Source organism: Salmo trutta, chromosome 4 (genome assembly GCF_901001165.1).
Source record: "Salmo trutta chromosome 4, fSalTru1.1, whole genome shotgun sequence".
NCBI lineage: Eukaryota > Metazoa > Chordata > Actinopteri > Salmoniformes > Salmonidae > Salmo > Salmo trutta.
In genome coordinates this window covers 66,401,404-66,427,737 of record NC_042960.1, presented here as the reverse complement: position 1 = coordinate 66,427,737, position 26,334 = coordinate 66,401,404, and the positions used below count along the sequence as shown (strand labels likewise).

Genomic DNA, 26,334 nt, shown 5'->3' with positions numbered 1-26,334 from the left:
TTCTGTCATGAAGAGCACATAAAAAAACATGTTTCCCCATCTCAAGAGGTTACATTAAAAAAAGACTATAGTAAGTGCCTATTAAGTGCCAAATAAAGTAACAGGGTTTACAGTAACAGGGTTTACAGTAACAGGGTTTACAGTAACAGGGTTAACAGTAACAGGGTTTACAGTAACAGGGTTTACAGTAACAGGGTTTACAGTAACAGGGTTTACAGTAACAGGGTTAACAGTAACAGGGTTAACAGTAACAGGGTTTACAGTAACAGGGTTTACAGTAACAGGGTTGACCAGAACAGGGTTTACAGTAACAGGGTTTACAGTAACAGGGTTTACAGTAACAGGGTTGACCAGAACAGGGTTGAAGATTTCTTCTTAAATCAGCCATAAATACCATTGTGACAGGGGAAATGGAAGCTTGTTGTGTGCAACAGGGAGTAGCAATTGCATACAAGCTTCACAAAGAAAATTGTCATCGCTAAAACATTTCTAGCCTGTCTATGTGTTGGGTAACGGGGTTGACGTGTTACGCTCGACCCGCTTAGTTTTCCACCACAAAACACCAGAAAATGTTTTTTTAAAAAAGAGTAGAGCCAGCGCATTTGCTTTTACACTGATTTAACTACTAGATGCTCAAGTTTTCTTTAGAATGATTTTTTTTTAAAGGAATAGTTTCACCATATTAAAACGAGAGTGTATTACACTCGTACCTGTAAACGGGTTAGAAAATGGCAGATTTGGGCACTGATAAGCACCTAAATTGGAACGCAGTGGCTGTACAGTAACATGCCACACATACCCTCACAGTCCCACCTCTGCACCGTCGAGAGCATCTTGGCTGGCTGCATCACTACTCAGTGTGGCAAAAGCACCACCCTCGACCGCAAAGCACTACAAATGGAGGTGCGGACAGCACAGTGCATGACCTGGGGTCGAGCTCCCTGCCATCCAAGACTTCTATATCAGGTGGTATCAGAGGAAGCCCCGAAGAAATTTCCAAAGATTCCAGCCACCCTCCGGCAAACGGTACCGGAGCATTGGCTCTCGGACCAACAGGCTCCGAGACAGCTTCTACCTCCAAGCCATAAGACTGCTAAATAGCCATACGACTGCTAAATAGTTCATTAATGGTTACCCAGAATTCTGCACTGTTTCTATGCACACTCACAAGATTATATATACTTGCCTTCAGAAAGTGTTCATACCCCTTGACTTATTCCACATTTTGTTGTGTTACAGCCTGAATTCAAAATGTATTGAACACATTTTTTATCTCACGTAAAGGTCAATTATATGTGACAAACTCTTTTTTTTATATAAGGATGTCAGAGAGAATCATATTGTCCCAAGGTATTGTCCTTTCTGTGTGCACCAAAATGATGATGTGTTTCTCTGAATTGCCTTGTTAAGCCTAACACTGTAGGATTGTATTTTAGAAGGTAGAACTTTAGAAGGTAGAACTTTAGAAGGTAGAACTTTAGAAGGTAGAACTTTAGAGCGTAGAACTTTAGAACGTAGAACTTTAGAATGTAGAACTTAGCTAGTTACCTTAGCAATAGAACAGCCTTTCAAATGATGCTCACCTGACCCAGATTGAGATTTATAACGGAGCGTTTGTTGTTGTTGTTTGGATTGCGTAAACAACAACAGTAATTGTGTGATGGCGGGGATGCAGGTTTGCTTTCCAAAACAACAATAAGTGTGCTTGCTCTAGTTCCTCAACGGCACCTTGTCATTTTTTCTGTCTTATGTTGCACCCACCCCACATTTTCCAGCAATTACAGCGAATCTCAATCCAACTGCTAGTTCATAACCTGGTCTTCATGTTGTCTCTTATAGCCCTGCTAGTTCATAACCTGGTCTTCATGTTGTCTCTCTTATAGCCCTGCTAGTTCATAACCTGGTCTTCATGTTGTCTCTCTTATAGCCCTGCTAGTTCATAACCTGGTCTTCATGTTGTCTCTCTTATAGCCCTGCTAGTTCATAACCTGGTCTTCATGTTGTGTCTCTTATAGCCCTGCTAGTTCATAACCTGGTCTTCATGTTGTCTCTCTAATAGCCCTGCTAGTTCATAACCTGGTCTTCATGTTGTCTCTTATAGCCCTGCTAGTTCATAACCTGGTCTTCATGTTGTCTCTTATAGCCCTGCTAGTTCATAACCTGGTCTTCATGTTGTCTCTCTTATAGCCCTGCTAGTTCATAACCTGGTCTTCATGTTGTCTCTTATAGCCCTGCTAGTTCATAACCTGGTCTTCATGTTGTCTCTCTTATAGCCCTGCTAGTTCATAACCTGGTCTTCATGTTGTCTCTCTAATAGCCCTGCTAGTTCATAACCTGGTCTTCATGTTGTCTCTTATAGCCCTGCTAGTTCATAACCTGGTCTTCATGTTGTCTCTCTTATAGCCCTGCTAGTTCATAACCTGGTCTTCATGTTGTCTCTCTAATAGCCCTGCTAGTTCATAACCTGGTCTTCATGTTGTCTCTCTTATAGCCCTGCTAGTTCATAACCTGGTCTTCATGTTGTCTCTCTTATAGCCCTGCTAGTTCATAACCTGGTCTTCATGTTGTCTCTCTTATAGCCCTGCTAGTTCATAACCTGGTCTTCATGTTGTGTCTCTTATAGCCCTGCTAGTTCATAACCTGGTCTTCATGTTGTGTCTCTTATAGCCCTGCTAGTTCATAACCTGGTCTTCATGTTGTGTCTCTTATAGCCCTGCTAGTTCATAACCTGGTCTTCATGTTGTCTCTCTTATAGCCCTGCTAGTTCATAACCTGGTCTTCATGTTGTCTCTTATAGCCCTGCTAGTTCATAACCTGGTCTTCATGTTGTCTCTTATAGCCCTGCTAGTTCATAACCTGGTCTTCATGTTGTCTCTCTTATAGCCCTGCTAGTTCATAACCTGGTCTTCATGTTGTCTCTTATAGCCCTGCTAGTTCATAACCTGGTCTTCATGTTGTCTCTTATAGCCCTGCTAGTTCATAACCTGGTCTTCATGTTGTCTCTCTTATAGCCCTGCTAGTTCATAACCTGGTCTTCATGTTGTCTCTTATAGCCCTGCTAGTTCATAACCTGGTCTTCATGTTGTCTCTTATAGCCCTGCTAGTTCATAACCTGGTCTTCATGTTGTCTCTTATAGCCCTGCTAGTTCATAACCTGGTCTTCATGTTGTCTCTCTTATAGCCCTGCTAGTTCATAACCTGGTCTTCATGTTGTCTCTTATAGCCCTGCTAGTTCATAACCTGGTCTTCATGTTGTCTCTCTTATAGCCCTGCTAGTTCATAACCTGGTCTTCATGTTGTCTCTTATAGCCCTGCTAGTTCATAACCTGGTCTTCATGTTGTCTCTCTTATAGCCCTGCTAGTTCATAACCTGGTCTTCATGTTGTCTCTCTTATAGCCCTGCTAGTTCATAACCTGGTCTTCATGTTGTCTCTTATAGCCCTGCTAGTTCATAACCTGGTCTTCATGTTGTCTCTCTTATAGCCCTGCTAGTTCATAACCTGGTCTTCATGTTGTCTCTCTTATAGCCCTGCTAGTTCATAACCTGGTCTTCATGTTGTCTCTTATAGCCCTGCTAGTTCATAACCTGGTCTTCATGTTGTCTCTTATAGCCCTGCTAGTTCATAACCTGGTCTTCATGTTGTCTCTTATAGCCCTGCTAGTTCATAACCTGGTCTTCATGTTGTCTCTCTTATAGCCCTGCTAGTTCATAACCTGGTCTTCATGTTGTCTCTTATAGCCCTGCTAGTTTATAACCTGGTCTTCATGTTGTCTCTCTTATAGCCCTGCTAGTTCATAACCTGGTCTTCATGTTGTCTCTTATAGCCCTGCTAGTTCATAACCTGGTCTTCATGTTGTCTCTCTTATAGCCCTGCTAGTTCATAACCTGGTCTTCATGTTGTCTCTCTTATAGCCCTGCTAGTTCATAACCTGGTCTTCATGTTGTCTCTCTTATAACCCTGCTAGTTCATAACCTGGTCTTCATGTTGTCTCTTATAGCCCTGCTAGTTCATAACCTGGTCTTCATGTTGTCTGTCTTATAGCCCTGCTAGTTCATAACCTGGTCTTCATGTTGTCTCTTATAGCCCTGCTAGTTCATAACCTGGTCTTCATGTTGTCTCTCTTATAGCCCTGCTAGTTCATAACCTGGTCTTCATGTTGTCTCTCTTATAGCCCTGCTAGTTCATAACCTGGTCTTCATGTTGTCTCTTATAGCCCTGCTAGTTCATAACCTGGTCTTCATGTTGTCTCTCTTATAGCCCTGCTAGTTCATAACCTGGTCTTCATGTTGTCTCTCTTATAGCCCTGCTAGTTCATAACCTGGTCTTCATGTTGTCTCTCTAATAGCCCTGCTAGTTCATAACCTGGTCTTCATGTTGTCTCTTATAGCCCTGCTAGTTCATAACCTGGTCTTCATGTTGTCTCTCTTATAGCCCTGCTAGTTTATAACCTGGTCTTCATGTTGTCTCTCTTAAAGCCCTGCTAGTTCATAACCTGGTCTTCATGTTGTCTCTTATAGCCCTGCTAGTTCATAACCTGGTCTTCATGTTGTCTCTCTTATAGCCCTGCTAGTTCATAACCTGGTCTTCATGTTGTCTCTCTTATAGCCCTGCTAGTTCATAACCTGGTCTTCATGTTGTCTCTTAAAGCCCTGCTAGTTCATAACCTGGTCTTCATGTTGTCTCTCTTATAGCCCTGCTAGTTCATAACCTGGTCTTCATGTTGTCTCTCTTATAGCCCTGCTAGTTCATAACCTGGTCTTCATGTTGTCTCTTATAGCCCTGCTAGTTCATAACCTGGTCTTCATGTTGTCTCTCTTATAGCCCTGCTAGTTTATAACCTGGTCTTCATGTTGTCTCTCTTATAGCCCTGCTAGTTCATAACCTGGTCTTCATGTTGTCTGTCTTATAGCCCTGCTAGTTCATAACCTGGTCTTCATGTTGTCTCTCTTATAGCCCTGCTAGTTCATAACCTGGTCTTCATGTTGTCTCTCTTATAGCCCTGCTAGTTCATATCCTGGTCTTCATGTTGTCTCTTATAGCCCTGCAAGTTCATAACCTGGTCTTCATGTTGTCTCTTATAGCCCTGCTAGTTTATAACCTGGTCTTCATGTTGTCTCTTATAGCCCTGCTAGTTCATAACCTGGTCTTCATGTTGTCTCTTATAGCCCTGCTAGTTCATAACCTGGTCTTCATGTTGTCTCTTATAGCCCTGCTAGTTTATAACCTGGTCTTCATGTTGTCTCTCTTATAGCCCTGCTAGTTCATAACCTGGTCTTCATGTTGTCTCTTATAGCCCTGCTAGTTCATAACCTGGTCTTCATGTTGTCTCTCTTATAGCCCTGCTAGTTCATAACCTGGTCTTCATGTTGTCTCTCTTATAGCCCTGCTAGTTCATAACCTGGTCTTCATGTTGTCTCTCTTATAGCCCTGCTAGTTCATAACCTGGTCTTCATGTTGTCTCTCTTATAGCCCTGCTAGTTCATAACCTGGTCTTCATGTTGTCTCTTATAGCCCTGCTAGTTCATAACCTGGTCTTCATGTTGTCTCTCTTATAGCCCTGCTAGTTCATAACCTGGTCTTCATGTTGTCTCTTATAGCCCTGCTAGTTCATAACCTGGTCTTCATGTTGTCTCTCTTATAGCCCTGCTAGTTTATAACCTGGTCTTCATGTTGTCTCTCTTATAGCCCTGCTAGTTCATAACCTGGTCTTCATGTTGTCTCTCTTATAGCCCTGCTAGTTCATAACCTGGTCTTCATGTTGTCTCTCTTATAGCCCTGCTAGTTTATAACCTGGTCTTCATGTTGTCTCTCTTATAGCCCTGCTAGTTCATAACCTGGTCTTCATGTTGTCTCTTATAGCCCTGCTAGTTTATAACCTGGTCTTCATGTTGTCTCTCTTATAGCCCTGGGAAGCTGAAAGCAGCCAAAGCAGCAGCCACAGTCCTCTGCAACATGTTCCAATACAAGAAGCTGCACAAGGACTACAAACAGGTGAGAAACACCCCTAAAGAATGGTAGAGAGGAGGATCATAGACTACTGGAGAATGGTAGAGAGGAGGATCATAGACTACTGGAGAATGGTAGAGAGGAGGGTCATAGACTACTGGAGAACGGTAGAGAGGAGGGTCATAGACTACTGGAGAATGGTAGAGAGGAGGATCATAGACTACTGGAGAATGGTAGAGAGGAGGATCATAGACTACTGGAGAATGGTAGAGAGGAGGGTCATAGAATACTGGAGAACGGTAGAGAGGAGGGTCATAGACTACTGGAGAATGGTAGAGAGGAGGGTCATAGAATACTGGAGAACGGTAGAGAGGAGGGTCATAGACTACTGGAGAATGGTAGAGAGGAGGGCGGTAGACTACTCTCTCAAAGTCTAGATGGTGTGTATCATAGACTTTATAAAAATAACTGTGTGAATACAATATGAGGAACCCAAATTCCTGTGGACATTGGTTAATAATGAGTAGGGAGGGGTTTCCCTGTAAAATTCATCTCCTTTTCCTGTTGCTCTACTTTCAACTACAGTAGAGCTGTCTGCTGTCTCCCCTTGTCTGGTAGAGAATCAGAGCTTTCAACTACAGTAGAGCTGTCTGCTGTCTCCCCTTGTCTGGTAGAGAATCAGAGCTTTCAACTACAGTAGAGCTGTCTGCTGTCTCCCCTTGTCTGGTAGAGAATCAGAGCTTTCAACTACAGTAGAGCTGTCTGCTGTCTCCCCTTGTCTGGTAGAGAATCAGAGCTTTCAACTACAGTAGAGCTGTCTGCTGTCTCCCCTTGTCTGGTAGAGAATCAGAGCTTTCAACTACAGTAGAGCTGTCTGCTGTCTCCCCTTGTCTGGTAGAGAATCAGAGCTTTCAACTACAGTAGAGCTGTCTGCTGTCTCCCCTTGTCTGGTAGAGAATCAGAGCTTTCAACTACAGTAGAGCTGTCTACTGTTTCCCCCTGTCTGGTAGAGAATCAGAGCATTTTATCTGTCATTCACATGCATGCATGTACACAAACACACACACACACACAGACGTTGTAAAGTAAATTATCAGTGCTTAGATATACAGCTGGGAAACTCTCACCTAATCGTTCACCTCAAAGTGAATCGATGACTGTAGAACCCAACCCTCATTCCTGTGTGTGCGCAATTGTGCATGTGTGCGTCTGTGTGCGTGCGTGCGTGTGTGTGAGTGCATAGGAGCACATGTTTGTGTGTGCATGTGACGTTGTTTTGCATTCCGTTAACCAGCCTTGAGGATAGGGAGGTTTCAAACAAAACAGTTAGGCAGCAGGTAACCTAGCGGTTAGAGTGTCGGGACAGTCACCGAGAGGTTCGAATACCTGAGCCCCACCAGGTGAACATGTGTCCTTGTGCCCTTGAGCAAGGCACTTAACCCTAATTTGCTCCAGGGGCGCTGTACTAATATGACTGACCCTGTAAAACAACACATTACACTGCACCTAGTTGTTTATGTTCCTACTTAATGTAATCTGTATGCTCACACACAGTAATATAGAAATATCTACCATTTTATTTATTTTATTTATTTTTATTTTACCTTTATTTAACTAGGCAAGTCAGTTAAGGACAAAGTCTTATTTTCAATGACGGCCTAGGAACAGTGGGTTAACTGCCTTGTTCAGGGGCAGACTCTTTCAGCAGACTCTTTTATCCGAAGCAACATACAGCCTTCCCTGTAGCTCAGTTGGTAGAGCATGGTGTTTGCAACACCAGGGTTGTGGGTTCGATTCCCACGGGGGGCCAGCACAGGAAAAAAAAAAGAAGTTGTATGAAACAATGTATGAAATTGTATGAAATGTAAGTCGCTCTGGATAAGAGCGTCTGCTAAATGACGTAAATGTAAATGTAGATTTTACGTATGGGTGGCCCCAGCGGGAATCAAACCCACGATATATGCTTTTGTAAACGCCACGCCCTACCAATTGGTACACACACACACACACACACACACACACACTTAGGGAGAGGCTTGCTGGAATGATTGCTGTTTTAGATTGTGGTTAGCCCTACCTAAAGGGTGCAGCTCTCTCTATCTAAAGTGATTTCCTGGTGAACAAGTCCCAACACACCCAAAATATCTACCTCCCTCTACAGTACCTGCATGCTTCTTCTCCACGGAATGTTTGTTTCAGTAGAACTATTTGAACAGTTGTCATAAAAGAAACAATTCCAAACATGTTCCACATTGTCCAAATACAAGTTCAACTGTCACCTGTAATAAATTCCTTGGGACTGAGTTCTGTTAGAACATCTCTGGTAGGATGTTACACCTTTTGGACATTAGACAGCAACATGAGTTACTGTACAGGCTGTGTGTGTCAAGCTCAAAGGTCATATGCAATGCATTTTTTGCTTGACACAGTTACTCTCCTTTTCTGAGGTTCAATGTTCACACACACAGTATGTTAACCTGGTCCCAGAGCAGGATGTTAGCCTGGTCCCAGAGCAGGATGTTAGCCTGGTCCCAGATAATCAATAATCAGTCATTTCTCTTTCTTTATTTGAGCTGTTCTTGCGATAATATGGACTTTGTCTTTTACCAAATAGCCCTATCTTCTGTATACCAACCCTACCTTGTCACAACACAACTGATTGGCTCAAAATGCATTAAGAAGGAAAGAAATTCCACAAATTCACTTTTAACAAGGCACACCTGTTAATTGAAATGCATTCCAGCTGACTACCTCATGAAGCTGGTTGAGAGAATGCCAAGAGTGTGCAAAGCTGTCATCAAGGCAAAGGGTGGCAATTTGAAGAATCTGAAATCTAAAATATATTTTGATTTATTTAACCCTTTTTTGATTACTACATTATTCCATATGTGTTATTTCATTGTTTTGATGTCTTCACTATTATTCTACAATGCAGAAAATAGTAAAAATAAAGAAAAACCCTTGAATGAGTAGGTGTTCTAAAACGTTTGTCCGGTAGTGTATGTCAACACTGTCAGACACCAACAAGTGTTTAAAGGCCTTGATTGTTTAATTCTAACATGAGATTATTCAAATATGTAATAGAATGTTTTATAGCGCTATTAAAAACATTTTGGCATGTTTTTCTAGATTTAGAACACAAAACAACATTTATAAAGCAAACATTATCCCTTAGGCCTAGCACAGAATATACTTCCATTGTTTGATGTTGTAAAACAGTGACAAAAAAATATTTTTTCTGATTATTGACAAAATAATCGATCTTAAAGGAAAAGTCCACCCAAAAACTATAATTTGGTATTTGTTTTATTAGTCCTTTGTTGGCATAGTCCCAAAATGTTTTGTTTGTCAGCAATCAAGTTTTCAAGATATGTAACTTTCAAAATACAGAAATCGTCCCCATACTGTATAATACATTTTGCTGCGTTTTGCAACAATGGACTAATGAAACAAATACCAAAAGAGAGTTTTTAGGTCTTTGTTTTCCTCTGAGGACGGTTAGTCAGTGATTGAGTTAACAACAAATACTCAACACAGACCTCACATTTTTGCCTCTAAAAATTAAAGTTCAATACAAACATTTGTCAAATATGGAAAATGAAAACATTAAAATTATATCAGATCTTTCAGCACTCTGACAGAGTTAATGTTTTACATAGTTGACAAAAATTACATTTGTTATTAATTCAAGGGGTATACACAGTTGTCATTGTCATTCTGGACTAACAGATCTGGGACAAAGCTAACAGTTTAATACATACTTTGATATATGCCCTGACAAAATGTCTCTCATGTTTGTGTTTTACAGAAAGGGTTCACACGACCAGACTTTGCAGACATGACCATCTAAAAAAAGGAACAGATAAAATGCCTCTCTCGCTCTCCTTCTACCAAGCGGCTGGAAACGGTATCTGAACACTTCAGTGGTCAAAGACTGGTCTGTACAACTGAAAACATTGCTCCTTGGGCTACTTCCTTCTTACGCACACATGGTTGTTGGATGAACTATACTACAGTGCAAGTGACAACAAAGACGGAACCTGTTTAGGGATGACCTTAATGGTGGACTATGATGACAACGGACCCCCTTTTCCTTATGCGCTTGAATACCGTATGTATTCAATGCTATATGTTGAATGTAATATATGTATTCAATGCTATATGTTGAATTTAATATATGTATTCAATGCTATATGTTAAATTCTATATATATATATTCAATGCTATATGTTGAATTTAATATATGTATTCAATGCTATATGTTAAATTCTATATATATATATATATATATATATATATATATTCAATGCAATATGTTGAATTTAATATGATAGTTATTCAATGCTATATGTTGGAATGCTGTATGTTCTATATGGTGGACAAATAACTGCTTTGTGTCCATCATTAGACTATGAGACCGTTCTTATCTCCATTTACGATATGAAAAAATAATCAACTATTTTTACAATGTGCTTTTTAACTGTTAACTGCAGGTCGAATACATCTGCATCATTTGTAACTAATAAAGCTGACGTCAATGAAGGAGTTTTGTTATTGAGTATGAGAATAGAAAATAGATGTTCTTTTAAGGTTTCACGTCAACCAGGGTCAGGACGTTTTATTGAACAAACAATACATTGGACATGCATTAAATGCATTATGAAAATCTCTAGGCCTTAGCTTTTTCCTGGTCAGGTCATGTGATCAGGAAAAACTTCTGCTCTTTCAAAACAGGATGAAGCAGCATTTGTGCTCCATGCAGAAGACTGAAAGTGGCCGTGTTTTGAGAGCATCAATTCTGACAGACTGACTGATCTACAAATCAACTTGCTTCCTAAATAACTGCACTATGGGGCCGATGGATAAGAGCTATTGATAAGAGCTATTAATAAGAGCTATGGATAAGAGCTATTAATAAAAGCTATGGATAAGAGCTATTGATAAGAGGTAAATGAATAAGCTGTTTGGATAAGTGGATTGTAAATATAAAAGACAATTGTTTTAGATCTATTTTACCTTCTGATCCCTGGAGACAAATGTGAAACCAGTCACATGGCAGCAAACTGAAGCATATCAACATATCACCTTTTCTACAGTGAAGTTTATGAAATGCTGGTATTATAACTTGCAGATATGAAATGTGGAGACCCAAACTAGAGGCTTCTGTAGCTATGATTAGTGAGGATTATTAGGGTAGATTTCAGTGGAGGCTCCTCAGAGTAGGACCATCCTCATCAGTGAATTGCAGATGTTTGTTTTTTTGCGAAACAAAAAAAAGTAGCCTTTTTAGATAAAACTATTCTAAATATATTCATGTCACCAAATAATTGATTAAAACACACTGTTTTGCAATGAAGGCCTCAGCGGCACTCTGTAGGGTAGCACCATGGTGTAGCTGGAGGACAGCTAGCTTCAGTCCTCCTCTGGGGACATTGACTTCAATACAAAACCTAGGAGGCTCATGGTTCTCACCCCCTTCCATAGACTTACACAGTAATTATGACAACTTCCGGAGGACGTCCTTCAACCTATCAGAGCTCTTGCAGGATGAACTGACATGTTGTCCACCCAATCAAAGGATAAAAGAACGATTCTAGTCCTGAAAGCATAAGCTACAGCTAGCTAGCACTGCAGTGCATAACATGTGGTGATAGTTGACTCAAAGACAGAGAAAGACAATAGATGAACAGTTTTGAACAAATTCATTTTTTTTAAATGAAGGCGAAGCAAGAGAGAGTGAGAGCTAGTTACATTTAATATTTTTTTTGTTAGCGAATCTAGCTAGCTAGTTTAGCCTACTCAAACACCTGGCTCAAACAGAGAGGGATGCTATGTTGCCTAGCTGGCTATCCAACACTGGAACTCATCCAAGTCAAGGTAAGCTTTTGGTTTTATTCATTTATTGCCACAGGGGCCTGTCGGTGTAACTGCTAAACTGCTTGCTGACTGTACACTATGAAAGTGAACTGTGTTTACGTGTGATCAGGGGTGTATTCATTCCGCTGATTCAGTTGAAAAACATTTCTTAAACGGAAGCAAATGGAACGAAACGGGGATAAACATACCTGAATTTGTCCAATAGAAAGTCTTGTTTGCAACTGTTGAACTAATGATTACACCCTAGATCAGCTAGTTGCAGGCGAGAGTGTGCAAGGCGGTGTTGAATGTGTCACTGTCTGCCTCCTTGATTACTAATATGTCTCTCGGCCTGTGCAGCTATGTTGTAAACTTTCATTCCTAGTCTAAGTTGTAGCAACCTCATGATGAGTACAGGGAAAATTAGAGTATAATGTAGTAGACTAAACCTATCGGATGTTACATTGAACTGGGTGAATGGAATATGAATGACAGTCATCCAACGTGCTGTAATAGAAATAAGGCCACGCTCATTAAAAAAAATAGTAGTACTCCACCTTAAACGTCACCGGACGCCACTGGTTAATGTATAGACTACTATATAGACTACTGTTCGACTCCTATCGCACACTTTCCTCACCTTTCAATATAACATGGTTTTAACAATTGAATAGGGCAACTTTCAGGATGAATCAGATATTTTGTGGGTAAAGGGATTGCAAACCTGTTTTTATTATTCATAAATACTTTCCTAACCCCTAAATAATATACAAGATCAGAGTAAATCCACCAATAAACGTGTTTTTCTTTCATTGATCCTTTTTCTGAACCCGTTCTCTTGATATATATAGACTGTCGAAAAATTTTGAATTATAGGTTTATCGTTTTTTAAACGGATGGCTTTAGATACATGTACTGAAAACCCTATTGAATGAAAACTCCACAAGAAAAATCTGTTGGCAAAATCTGTTTTCAATGGTTGAGTTCAATTTATTCAGTGTGAACTGCGACTGAGTAGGACTGTTGCTTTTTATTTATTTCACCTTTATTTAACCAGGTAGGCAAGTTGAGAACAAGTTCTCATTTACAATTGCGACCTGGCTAAGATAAAGCAAAGCAGTTCGACAACATACAAAAACACAGAGTTACACATGGAGTAAAACAACATACAATCAATGATGCAGTAGAAAAAAATAAGACTATATACAATGTGAGCAAATGATGTGAGATAATGGAGGTAAAGGCAAAAAAAATGCCATGGTGGCAAAGTAAATAAAGTATGGCAAGAAAAACACTGGAATGGTAGATTTGTAGTTTGAAGAAAGTTAAAAGTTAAAATATAAATAATATGGTGCAAAGGAGCAAAATAAATAAAATAAATAAATACAGTAGGGGAAGAGGTAGTAGTTTGGGCTCAATTAAAGATGGGCTATGTACAGGTGCAGAGATCTGTGAGCTGCTCTGACAGCTGGTGCTTAAAGCTAGTGAGGGAGATAAGTGTTTCCAGTTTTAGAGATTTTTGTAGTTCGTTCCAGTCATTGGCAGCTGAGAACTGGAAGGAGAGACGACCAAAGGAGGAGTTGGCTTTAGGGGTGACCAGAGAGATATACCTGCTGGAGCGCGTGCTACAGGTGGGTGCTGCTATGGTGACCAGTGAGCGGAGATAAGGGGGGACTTTACCTAGCAGGGTCTTGTAGATGACCTGGAGCCAATGTGTTTGGCGACGATTATGAAGTGAAGGCCAGCCAACGAGAGCATACAGGTCGCAGTGGTGGGTTGTACATGGGGCTTTGGTGACAAAACGGATGGCACTGTGATAGACTGCATCCAGCTTGTTGAGTAGGGTATTGGAGGCTATTTTGTAAATGACATCGCCGAAGTCGAGGATTGGTAGGATGGTCAGTTTTACGAGGGTATGTTTGGCAGCATGAGTGAAGGATGCTTTGCTTTGATGCTTTAAAACACTACCTGTGAGTTCTCAGCCCTGTCCTTGTCTGCATACTAGCTGGTTCTCAGAGAGGACGGAATATTATAGATATAAAGGTTAGTCCAGTAGGTTAGGACAGATATAAAGGTTAGTCCAGTAGGTTGGTTCAGATATAAGGGTTAGTTCAGTAGGTTGGGCCAGATATAAGGGTTAGTCCAGTAGGTAGGGCCAGATATAAGGGTTAGTCTAGTAGGTTATAGAATGCTAGGAGAGAAGAGGACATTGAGACCCTAATATATGGCCCAACCTACTGGACTTACCCTTATATCTGAACCAACCTACTGGACTAACCCTTATATCTGAACCAACCTACTGCCAACCCTTATATATGGCCCAACCTACTGCCAACCCTTATATCTGGCCCAACCTACTGGACTAACCCTTATATATGGCCCAACCTACTGCCAACCCTTATATATGGCCCAAGCATACTGGACTAACCCTTATATCTGGCCCAACCTACTGCCAACCCTTATATATGGCCCAACCTACTGCCAACCCTTATATCTGGCCAACCTACTGGACTAACGCTTATATATGGCCCAACCTACTGGACTAAACTTTATATCTGGCCCAACCTACTGGACTAACCCTTATATATGGCCCAACCTACTGGACTAACCCTTATATCTGGCCCAACCTACTGGACTAACCCTTATATATGGCCCAACCTACTGGACTAACCCTTATATCTGGCCCAAACTAATGGACTAACCCTTATATCTGGCCCAACCTACTGGACTAACCCTTATATCTGGTCCAACCTACTGGACTAACCCTTATATCTGAACCAACCTACTGGACTAACCCTTATATCTGAACCAACCTACTGGACTAACCCTTATATCTGAACCAACCTAATGGACTAACCCTTATATCTGGCCCAACCTACTGGACTAACCCTTATATCTGGCCCAACCACACCTTCTCCCCTGTACCCTACCTCCTTACACCCTCTCCCTTGTACCCTACCTCCTTATATCTGGCACTACCTACATTACCACAACCCTAATATCACTCCTCCTATCACTTCCTCCACCCACCAATAAAGGCCCAACCTACCTTCCTATGCAGAAACGTGTATCTGGCCCGCCCTCCTTCCTTCCTTTTTAAGGATCATTATAGAACACTAGGAGAGGAGAGGACATTGAGATGATAATTATGATAAGAAAGTTTTTTTGGGGGGGGGGGAGGGTTATCGATTCAGGTCTGCAGTTCACCTGCCCTCTGCTGGTGAGAGAAAAGTTGTTTCTGGAGAAAGAAAATCAGAGAATTATGGGTAGAAAAATATAAAGTGGGCTGGAGAATATGTTGTATGTAATGTAAACACCAGTAAATAAATACCCCATACAGGAGGGATTAGCTTTTGGCTTTAATATTTCAATCGATTTCTTTTAACACGAATATGAAATCATATTGAAAGTATTTACACATCGAATTTAAACCATAAATCACAGAATACACTAAGTGAATTTCTCATAATCTTCAACCATCTTTTTCACATACAGTACTATACACATACAGTACTGTATAGTGATCTTAGATATGGCATATAATAGCATGTGCAGTTGTATACACAAGGTCCTTCAAAACATTTAATTTAAATGATAATTGGACAAGAAAAAGGGCGCAACCCTCGCTCACCTATAAAAATACGTTGTTTTATTAGACAACTTTAAAAGATTGACGTTTCGGTCCTTCAATGGGCTTTTTTAAAATATATAATCGCAAAGAGAATGGACAAGTTTATATAGGGCATGGGGAAGACAATTAAGGACAAAACTCTCTTCAGCTGGCGGTGCTAATGAGAGACAGTGTGGTAGCCTATACAGGTTGGTACTCGGTGTGCTGTGATCAATATCTCCACCTGGTGTTGAAATACAGGAGTGAATCCAATAAACAACAATTGGACAACTGGACAAGCTTTTTTCAACTGCAGTACGTGGAATTGATATACAACTACTACTACAGTATATAATACATGTTGAATATGTTGGGTTTTGATATATATAACAGGGCTAAGCAAAACTAGGGATAACAACAAAAAAAACATTAAAAGCTTAGGCAAAGAGGTCTAACAACAGTTAGTGAGCTTGTGAAAACTTTATCTAGGCACTTCAGTTTTAAGAACAAATTCTTATTTACAATGACGGCCTAGTAAGCTCCCTCCATGTGTAAACAAGAAGTGCAAATAGGGGTGGGGTGGGGGGGTGTTGTCACTGAACAAACAAAGGGATGGGGCCCTTCACAAAAGCATCTCTTCTCTAGATTAAAACCTCTTAAGGATCCGCCCCTTTTTTAAAAATTTTCGCCTAAAATGACCCAAATCTAACTGCCTGTAGCTCAGGACCTAAAACAAGGATATGCCTATTCTTGGTACCATTTGAAAGTTTTGAAGTTTGTGGAAATGTGAAAGGAATGTAGGAGAATATAACACATTAGATCTGGTAAAAGATAATACAAAGAAAAAACAACCGTTCTTTTGTATTTTTTTGTACCATCCACTTTGAAATCCAAGAGAAACGCCATAATCTATTATTCCAGCCCAGTGGCAATTTAGATTTTGGCCACTAGAAGAAAATACGTTTTAGACTGATCCAATGAACCATTGCATTTCTGTTCAAAAGGTTGTATCAAGACTGCCCAAATGTGCCTAATTGGTTTATTAATAACTTTTCAAGTTCAAAACTGTGCACTCTCCTCAAACAATAGCATCGTATTCTTTCACTGTAATAGCTACTGTAAATTGGAGAGTGCAGTTAGATTAACAAGAATTTAAGCTTTCTGCCAATATCAGATATGTCTATGTCCTGGGAAATTTTCTTGTTACTTACCACTTCATGTTAATCGCATTAGTCTATGTTCGCGCAACCATCCCGTGGACGGGACACCGATCCTGATGAAGTTTTAAGACCTCTGGGGACTAAAGTATCTAAGGAATGGATCCAGAACGTCTCTCTGGACTTTTCGGTGTTTGTCAACATAGCCACCGCGTTTGGTTTTACTGACTTGTTCTATTCCAAAACAAAACAGGTCGACTGGGCTGGTGGAGTCAGCAGTTGAAAGGCACTACGGTGCTCACACATTCTACTGCGTAACCCCCTTGAAGTTTCTCCTGGGTAAAATAAGCCACACGGCCAACGAATCACATAGATCACATTGCGAGAATTACAACGGATGGTACTTTTTTAATGTTTCAACCTTATCTGGGGGCGTGAGAAACTCTTCATACGTTTAAGTGTACTGGCATTGAGTACAATTGCCACACTTGTAGTTGCCGGGGGGGGGGACGGGGGGGAATAAGCAGGTGACTGTGGTCTTGTTTGCGCCTTGGCTGATGTCAGATCGGACAATACTGTCTTCAATGTTTTTACCTGAAATAATAATTTCAATCAAACTTTAGATAGAAAAGTAAATCGATAAATAATATGCAAATGAAAAATGTAAAATATGTATAAATTGAATAAATCTGTGATAAAAATCTTAAATTATCCAAAGAACAAGATTACTCATATTTTACAAATGTAACACTTCCTAAAATGTGGAAATATACACTATGAAGTAACAGATACTGTTGGTGAGAGAATATAACTGCATTTCATAGACTAAACACAAAACAACATGATGAATTAAAGTGCTTCCTTCTGAAGAGTAGGGCTTCTTCATATTCTTCAGATGATGTCCTCTGTGGCCAGTCAGTAGAAGTCATTTCGAGCTCCATAGTTGCATAATCCCAGGTCCGAGACATCTATATCTGGCGGTGTTTGGCTCAGTCATGGGGTGCAGGGGTAGAGGGGAAGATAGGTAGCACAACAGCTCTGGACGTCAAGGCCTTGGTGACAGGGAGAGGCAGCCCTGGACCACAGAAGAGAGGAAGGGAGAAGGTTAAAGTCCAAGTGAACCCTCAATCTTACCAACCACGCTGTCACAGCTGATTATTCTAGCTAGACAAGTACTTACCTATATCATTCATGTGGACACTGTGAATGAATACAAACTATTCACTTTTGTTGTCCACTACATTACACTATCTATCCCAATCCAATACGCTTTAGGTCCAAGGACAAAATGCCAGGCATCCCCATGTCTCCTGCAGGGTCTAGGTCAGGGCAACAGTCCAGGTAGTCTGGGTTTAGGGTGAGCATGGGGTCCCTATCATCCTGGAAGAGGGTCTGGGTAGTAAGGGTTAGACATGGGGTAGTATATACTAACTTCTATATACTAACTACTACATACTAACTACTAAATAATAGTAAATACTACAGTACTACTACACACTAACTGTTATATACTTACTATTATATACTAATTACTACATACTACAGTACTACTACCTACTACATACTACAGTACTACTACATACTACAGTTCTACTATATACTAACTACTACATATTACAGTTCAAATATATACTACAGTACTGCTACATACTTCAGTTCTACTATATACTACAGTTCTACGACATACTAACTACTACAAACCACAGTTCTACTACATAATAATTACTACCTACTACAGTTCTACTATATACTAACTACTACATACTACAGTTCTACTATATACTACAGTACAACTACATACTACAGTTCTACTATATACTAATTATTACATACTACAGTTCTACTATATACTAACTACTACATACTACAGTTTTACTACATATTACAATACTACTACATACTAACTTTTACATGTTAACTACTACATACTACAGTACTACTACATACTAACTACTATGTACTAACTACTATATACTAACTACTAATATAAACTAACTACTCCATACTAACTACTATATGCTAACTATTACATGCTAACTACTACATACTACAGTTCTACTATATACTACAGTACTTCTATATACTAACTACTACATACTACAGTTCTACTATATACTAACTACTACATACTACAGTTATACTATATACTACAGTACTACTACAGTTCTACTATATACTAACAACTACATACCACAGTTCTACTATATACTACAGTACTACCACATACTACAGTTCTACTATACACTAACTACTACATACTACAGTACTACTGTATACTAACTACTAAATACTACTGTACACTAACTACTACATACTACAGTTCTACTATATACTAACTACTACATATTACAGTACTACTACATATTACAGTACTACTATATACTAACTATTACATGTTAACTACTTCATACTACAGTACTACTACATACTAACTACTATATACTAACTACTATATACTAACTACTACATACTAACTACTACATCTTAACTACTATATACTAACTACTATATACTAACTACTACATAGTCACTACTACATACTAACTACTACATACTAACTACTACATACTAACTACTATATAGCCTACATAGTAACTACTATATAGCCTACATAGTAACTACTATATAGCCTACATAGTAACTACTACATAGTAACTACCACATAGTAACTGCTTCATAGTAACTGCTACATAGTCTACATAGTAACTACTACATAGTCTACATAGTAACTACTACACAGTAACTGCTACATAGTCTACATAGTAACTGCTACATAGTCTACATAGTAACTACTACATAGTCTACATAGTAACTACTACATAGTCTACATAGTAACTACTACGTAGTCTACATAGTAACTGCTACATAGTCTACATAGTAACTACTGCATAGTAACTACGACGTAGTCTACATAGTAACTGCTACATAGTCTACATAGTAACTACTACATAGTCTACATAGTAACTACTACACAGTAACTGCTACATAGTCTACATAGTAACTGCTACATAGTCTACATAGTAACTGCTACATAGTCTACATAGTAACTGCTACATAGTCTACATAGTAACTGCTACATAGTCTACATAGTAACTACTACGTAGTCTACATAGTAACTGATACATAGTCTACATAGTAACTACTGCATAGTAACTATGACGCAGTCTACATAGTAACTGCTACATAGTCTACATAGTAACTACTACATAGTCTACATAGTAACTACTACATAGTAACTACTACGTAGTCTACATAGTAACTGCTATGTAGTCTACATAGTAACTGCTACATAGTCTACATAGTAACTACTACATAGTCTACATAGTAACTACTACATAGTAACTGCTACGTAGTCTACATAGTAACTGCTACGTAGTCTACATAGTAACTGCTACATAGTCTACATAGTAACTGCTACATAGTCTACATAGTAACTGCTACATAGTCTACATAGTAACTGCTACATAGTCTACATAGTAACTGCTACATAGTCTACATAGTAACTGCTACATAGTCTACATAGTAACTACTACATTGTCTACATAGTAACTGCTACATAGTCTACATAGTAACTACTACATAGTAACTACGACGTAGTCTACATAGTAACTACTACATAGTAACTACTACATAGTAACTACTACGTAGTCTACATAGTAACTGCTAAGTAGTCTACATATTAACTGCTAAGTAGTCTACATAGTAACTGCTACATAGTCTACATAGTAACTGCTACATAGTCTACATAGTAACTACTACATAGTCTACATAGTAACTACTACATAGTCTACATAGTAACTCCTACATAGTCTACATAGTAACTCCTACATAGTCTACATAGTAACTCCTACATAGTCTACATAGTAACTACTGCATAGTCTACATAGTAACTACTGCATAGTCTACATAGTAACTACTACGTAGTCTACATAGTAACTACTATGTAGTCTACATAGTAACTACTACGTAGTCTACATAGTAACTACTACATAGTCTACATAGTAACTACTACATAGTCTACATAGTAACTACTACATAGTCTACATAGTAACTAAGGAATTAGTACCGGGATTTCAGTCCTGGCCCGCAACAGGTAACCCTCATTGACTCTTGTTTTAAGTCATGTCCTCATTTGAGGCATAGGGCTTAAGGAACAGTCCTGGGAAATGTTGTATCTATACCAATTCAAGCCAACCCTATGGTATCTTGAAACAGAGGATTATCTACTGAACATAGCATGGTTATTTTAGAAACTCCGTCTGATCTGAAATCCTGCAGCTGCGACTTTGAGCTGATTGATGTAAATGCTTGATTTAGAAAATGTATTTTATTGTAACTCTGTCTTCTCAAACCAACGTGGACATTCTGATTATTATGGAATTTTGGTTAAAGAAGTCTATGCCGAATTCGGATGTGTATCTGACTGGTTATAATGGTTTTAGATCTGTCATTAGTGGAAATGTATCGCCCTCCCTCAGCTCTACCTTGTGCTCTAAATCTGAATTATTAAATCTGAGTTACTATGCTAAATCTGAATTATTAAATCTACTTTACTATGCTAAATCTGAAGTATTACATCTGAGTTATTATGCTAAATGTGAATTATTAAATCTACTTTACTATGCTAAATCTGAAGTATTAAATCTGAGTTATTATGCTAAATCTGAATTATTAAATCTACTTTACTATGCTAAATCTGAAGTATTAAATCTGAGTTACTATGCTAAATCTGAATTATTAAATCTACTTTACTATGCTAAATCTGAAAGTATTAAATCTACTTTACTATGCTAAATCTGAATTATTAAATCTTAGTTACTATGCTAAATCTGAATTATTAAATCTACTTTACTATGCTAAATCTGAATTATTAAATCTTAGTTACTATGCTAAATCTGAATTATTAAATCTACTTTACTATGCTAAATCTGAAGTATTAAATCTGAGTTACTATGCTAAATCTGAATTATTAAATCTGATTTACTATGCTAAATCTGAATTATTAATATTGGGTGATTTTAATCTGCATTTGTTGATGCCAGTTTCAGATAGGCTGAAAGATATTTGTAATGAACTAAATCTAACTATAACTAAACCAATACGCCCCAACTTCAAACACGCTTAAAAATCTAAGTAAACTGCCACTGGAATCTTTGCTATTGTGCTCAGTGAACCTTGTCTCATTTCCTGCATAAGAAATGCTAAACTACCTAAATCCCGCCCACACATTATTACAAAGAAACATTTTAGGAATTTGAACGAGCAACATTTCATGTCTGATCTGCGGGGTTGTGTGACTTGGAGGGTGTGTCCTCTATCGCTGACTCGGATCAGGCTCTAACCTTGTTTTACTTCTCTATTTAACACTGTTGCAGATAATCATGCTCCATATAAAAAACTAAGAGTAAAGGATAGATCAAACACTGGAAAATTACAGAAAATAAATGTAGCTTGGGCTAAGATTGACTGATACTACCTCTGACTGGCAGTCCTTCTAACATTTGAGAAATAGATGTCTATCTCTGGTTATACCAGTAGAGGGAGGGCTTTATTCACCTCCAAACAGACTGTAGGGAACAATGCACTCCCAGATACACATTCTCTATTTTAATTTCAACCATTTTATATCTATATGATGTACTAAGTGCCTTGCTAAAAATCATGTTAAAAAATCCACAGGGCCTGATTCTCCTGATCCCTTATTACTGCAGCTCTCTGCCCCACTTATTGCAGAATCATTAACCTAGATTTTTTTCACTTGACAGGTGTTATCTCTAAGTCCGGGAAAGTGGCACATGTCCTCCCCCTACAGAGATCCTTTTGACTTATATAACTACCGTCCAATGTACTGTATCTTGAAGAACACTCTTATCTGTACTCTTATCTCCACCGAGCACAGCCAGAAGAGGACAGGCCACCCCTCAGAGCCTGCTTCCTCTCTAGGTTTCTTCCTAGGTTCCTGCTTTTCTAGGGAATTTTTCCCTAGACACCGTGTCTTTACATCTGCATTGCTTGCTCTCTGGGGGTTTCTGTATAAAAAGGGCTCTATCAAAACATTTGATTGATTGATTGAACGTCCAAGTTATCTTGCCTTTCCAAAGTTTTAGAATCTCTCAGCGAAGAACTTTTCTAACTTCTCATTCTATTGTTAATAATGTGCACCAGTCTGTTTTTAGACATGGACAGGAGAGTTTCAGCAGCTACACTTGTTTGCATTGATCCCCTTTTATTTTATTGTGATTGTTTTGCACTGACTCTCTTGCACAGGCTCATTGTAAACTCACTGGACTCTAACCACACACTCACACATACTACACTGACACTCCAACACACACACACACACACACACACACACACACAAACACACACACACACACACACACACACACACATACACACATACACACACACACACACACACACACACACACACACACACACACACACACACACACACACACACACACACACACACACCCAGGCATATTGACGACCCACACCTACAGGTGAAGTCGGAAGTTTACATACACTTTAGCCAAATACATTTAAACTCAGTTTTTCACAATTCCTGACATTTAATCCTAGTAAAAATTCCCTGTCTTCGGTCAGTCAGGATCAACACTTTATTTTAAGAATGTGAAATGTCAGAATAATAGTAGAGAGAATTATTTATTTCAGCTTTTATTTCTTTCATCACATTCCCAGTGGGTCAGAAGTTTACATACACTCAATTAGTATTTGGTAGCATTGCCTTTAAATTGTTTAACTTAGGTCAAACGTTTTGGGTAGCCTTCCACAAGCTTCCCACAATACGTTGGGGGAATATTGGCCCATTCCGCCTGACAGAGCTGGTGTAACTGAGTCAAGTTTGTAGGCCTCCATACTCGCACATGCTTTTTCAGTTCTGCCCACAAATGTTCTATAGGATTGAGGTCAGGGCTTTGTGATGGCCACTCCAATACCTTGACTTTATTGTCCTTAAGCCACTTTGCCACAACTTTGGAAGTATGCTTGAGGTCATTGTCCATTTGGAAGACCCATTTGTGACCAAGCTTTAACTTCCTGACAGATGTCTTGAGATGATGCTTCAATATATACTCATAATTTTCCTGTCTCATGATGCCATCTATTTTTTGAAGTGCAACAGTCCCTCCTGCAGCAAATCACCCCCACAACATGATGCTGCCACCCCCGTGCTTCACGGTTGGGATGGTGTTCTTCGGCTTGCAAGGCTCCTCCTTTTTCCTCCAAACATAACGATGGTCATTATGGCAAAACAGTTATATTTTTGTTTCATTAGACCAGAGGACATTTCTCCAAAAAGTACGATGTTTGTCCCCATGTGCAGTTGCAAACCGTAGTCTGGCTTTTTATGGTGATTTTGGAGCAGCGGCTTCTTCCTTGCTGAGCGGCCTTTCAGGTTATGTCGATATAGGACTCGTTTTACTGTGGATATAGATACTTTTGTACCTGTTTCCTCCAGCATCTTTACAAGGTCCTTTGCCGTTGTTCTGGGATTGATTTGCACTTTTCACACCAAAGTACATTCATCTATAGGAGACAGAACGCGTCTCCTTCCTGAGCGGTATGACGGCTGCGTGGTCCCATGGTGTTTATACTTGTGTACTATTGTTTGTACAGATGAACGTGGTACCTTCAGGCGTTTGGAAATTGCTCCCAAGGATGAACCAGACCTGTGGAGGTCTACAATATTTTTTTCTGAAGTCTTGACTGATTTCTTTTGATATTCCCATGATGTCAAGCAAAGAGGCACTGAGTTTGAAGGTAGGCCTTGAAATACAGGTACACCTCCAATTGACTCAAATGATATCAATTAGCCTATCAGAAGCTTCTAAAGCCATGACATCCTTTTCTGGAATTTTCTAAGCTGTTTAAAGGCACAGTCAACTTAGTGTATGTAAACCTCTGACCCACTGGAATTGTGATACAGTGAATTATAAGTGAAATAATCTGTCTGTAAACAATTGTTGGAAAAATGACTTGTGTCATGCACAAAGTAGATGTCCTAACCGACTTGCCAAAACTATAGTTTGTTAACAAGAAATTTGTGGAGTGGTTGAAAAATGAGTTTTAATGACTCCAACCTAAGTGTATGTAACCTTCCGACTTCAACTGTATATACATTCACATTCCTTCACGCTCTTCATATACACTGCTAGTAACCTCTGTTTATTATTTATGCATAGTCACTTTACCCCTTCATACATGTACATATTACCTCAATTACCTCAACTAACCTGTACCCCTGAACATTGACTTGGTACCGGTACCCCCTGTATATAGTCTCGTTATTGTTATTTTATTGTGTTACTATTTTTCCTTTCGTTTATTTAGCACATTTTTCTTACTTACTTTTTAAAAACTCTGCATTGTTGGTTAAAGGCTTGTAAGCATTTCACGGTAAGATCTACACCTGCACCAGGGAGGTCTCAGCCGGATCATCAGGCTCTCACTCCTCAACCGGTTCGTCAGGTTTCTGCGCCTCAGTGGAGGCGACCGGTCATGTCGGTGCGCTGTTGGTGTTTCTTGTTGTGTTCGTGTATTTATTAAATGTCTTCACTTCCTAAACTTGCTTCCCGACTCTCAGTGTACATCCTTAGATTTTCTTAGTCACTTTCACTCAGATATCATATTAAAAACTTCAAACATTTCTCTCCATCCTATGGCAAAATGTGTAGAATTGTAGTAAGAATTGCTAAATCTTCTCTCTGCCCCATGGCAAAATGTGTAGATTTGCAACACACTTCCTTTAAAACTGCAACATTTTCTCTCTGCCCCATTGCAAAATGTGTAGATTTGCAAGACATTTTTCTCTCCACTCTCAAGAGGGGGCCTCTAAAACGTTTTACTCGCAAGGTGGGGGAAACAAATTGTTGCTTAGGGCCCCCAAAAGGCTAGGGCCAGCTCTGACTATGTGGGTACATGACCGCTGATGAGATCAGACTTTTTGTGGCCCTCACACCGATCAAAGTTGCCCATCCCTGTTCTAGATGATGTCTTAAATTGCTTAGATCATAAAAACCATTGGCTCAAACATTACAACAAAATCTATGGGCAAAAAAAAACCTAGCTAAAAAACATTAGCTGACATGGGCTAATTGATCTGGACATTTCTGATAAGTTATAAATAGCTCTCTGGGGCCTCCCGGGTGGCGTAGTGGTCTAAGGCACTACATTGCAGTGCTAGCTGTGCCACCAGAGATTCTGGGTTCGAGTCCGTACAGGAGTTGCAGTGATGAGACAAGACTGTAACTACTACCAATTGGATACCATAAAATTGGGGAGAAAAAAGGGGTAAAATAAATAAATAGCTCTCTAAGAGTCTAAGGTCTACAATGACATGACAAGACAAGAGGAAAACTGATGATGCACTACCCAATTTAGAAATTGCACCCTGTGCATTCTACTATTACAATTTTCAAGAGTTTCTTTAAAGAAAAAGTGTTTTTTATTTTAAAAAATGGGGGGGGGGGGCGCAATTTCTGTGGTCAACCATTTAGCTATTGGCATACGGCTGGGAAAACCAGAACATTTTGGTCCGTAAGTTCCTTGTCTTTCTACTGAAAGATTTGTCTTTCTACTGCCTGTTTTGAACAATTCTAAAAGTTGAACCGATAAAAGCATAAGAGTTGGTCTATAACAGGCCTATAACATTTTATTGTTTTCTAGCCTGTTAAAAGTGTTAACATTAACTGGTCCTGCATATCCTGCCATAAAGGGCAACAACAGATCCATTTAGTAT

General features: G+C 39.3%; 1 protein-coding gene across 2 annotated transcripts in view; it reads left to right on the top strand.

Annotated features, from left to right (window-relative positions):
• Positions 1 to 9,969, top strand: part of LOC115192914 (plakophilin-3) — a 55,365-nt gene extending 45,396 nt beyond the window's left edge. For both annotated transcript variants that reach the window (XM_029751863.1, XM_029751864.1), the window contains 2 exons: positions 5,906 to 5,993; positions 9,757 to 9,969. In XM_029751863.1, coding sequence (XP_029607723.1) covers positions 5,906 to 5,993; positions 9,757 to 9,798 — 130 coding nt within the window. In that variant the 3' untranslated portion in view covers positions 9,799 to 9,969. The remainder of the gene's footprint in view (positions 1 to 5,905; positions 5,994 to 9,756) is intronic.
• The last annotated feature ends 16,365 nt before the right edge of the window (positions 9,970 to 26,334 follow it).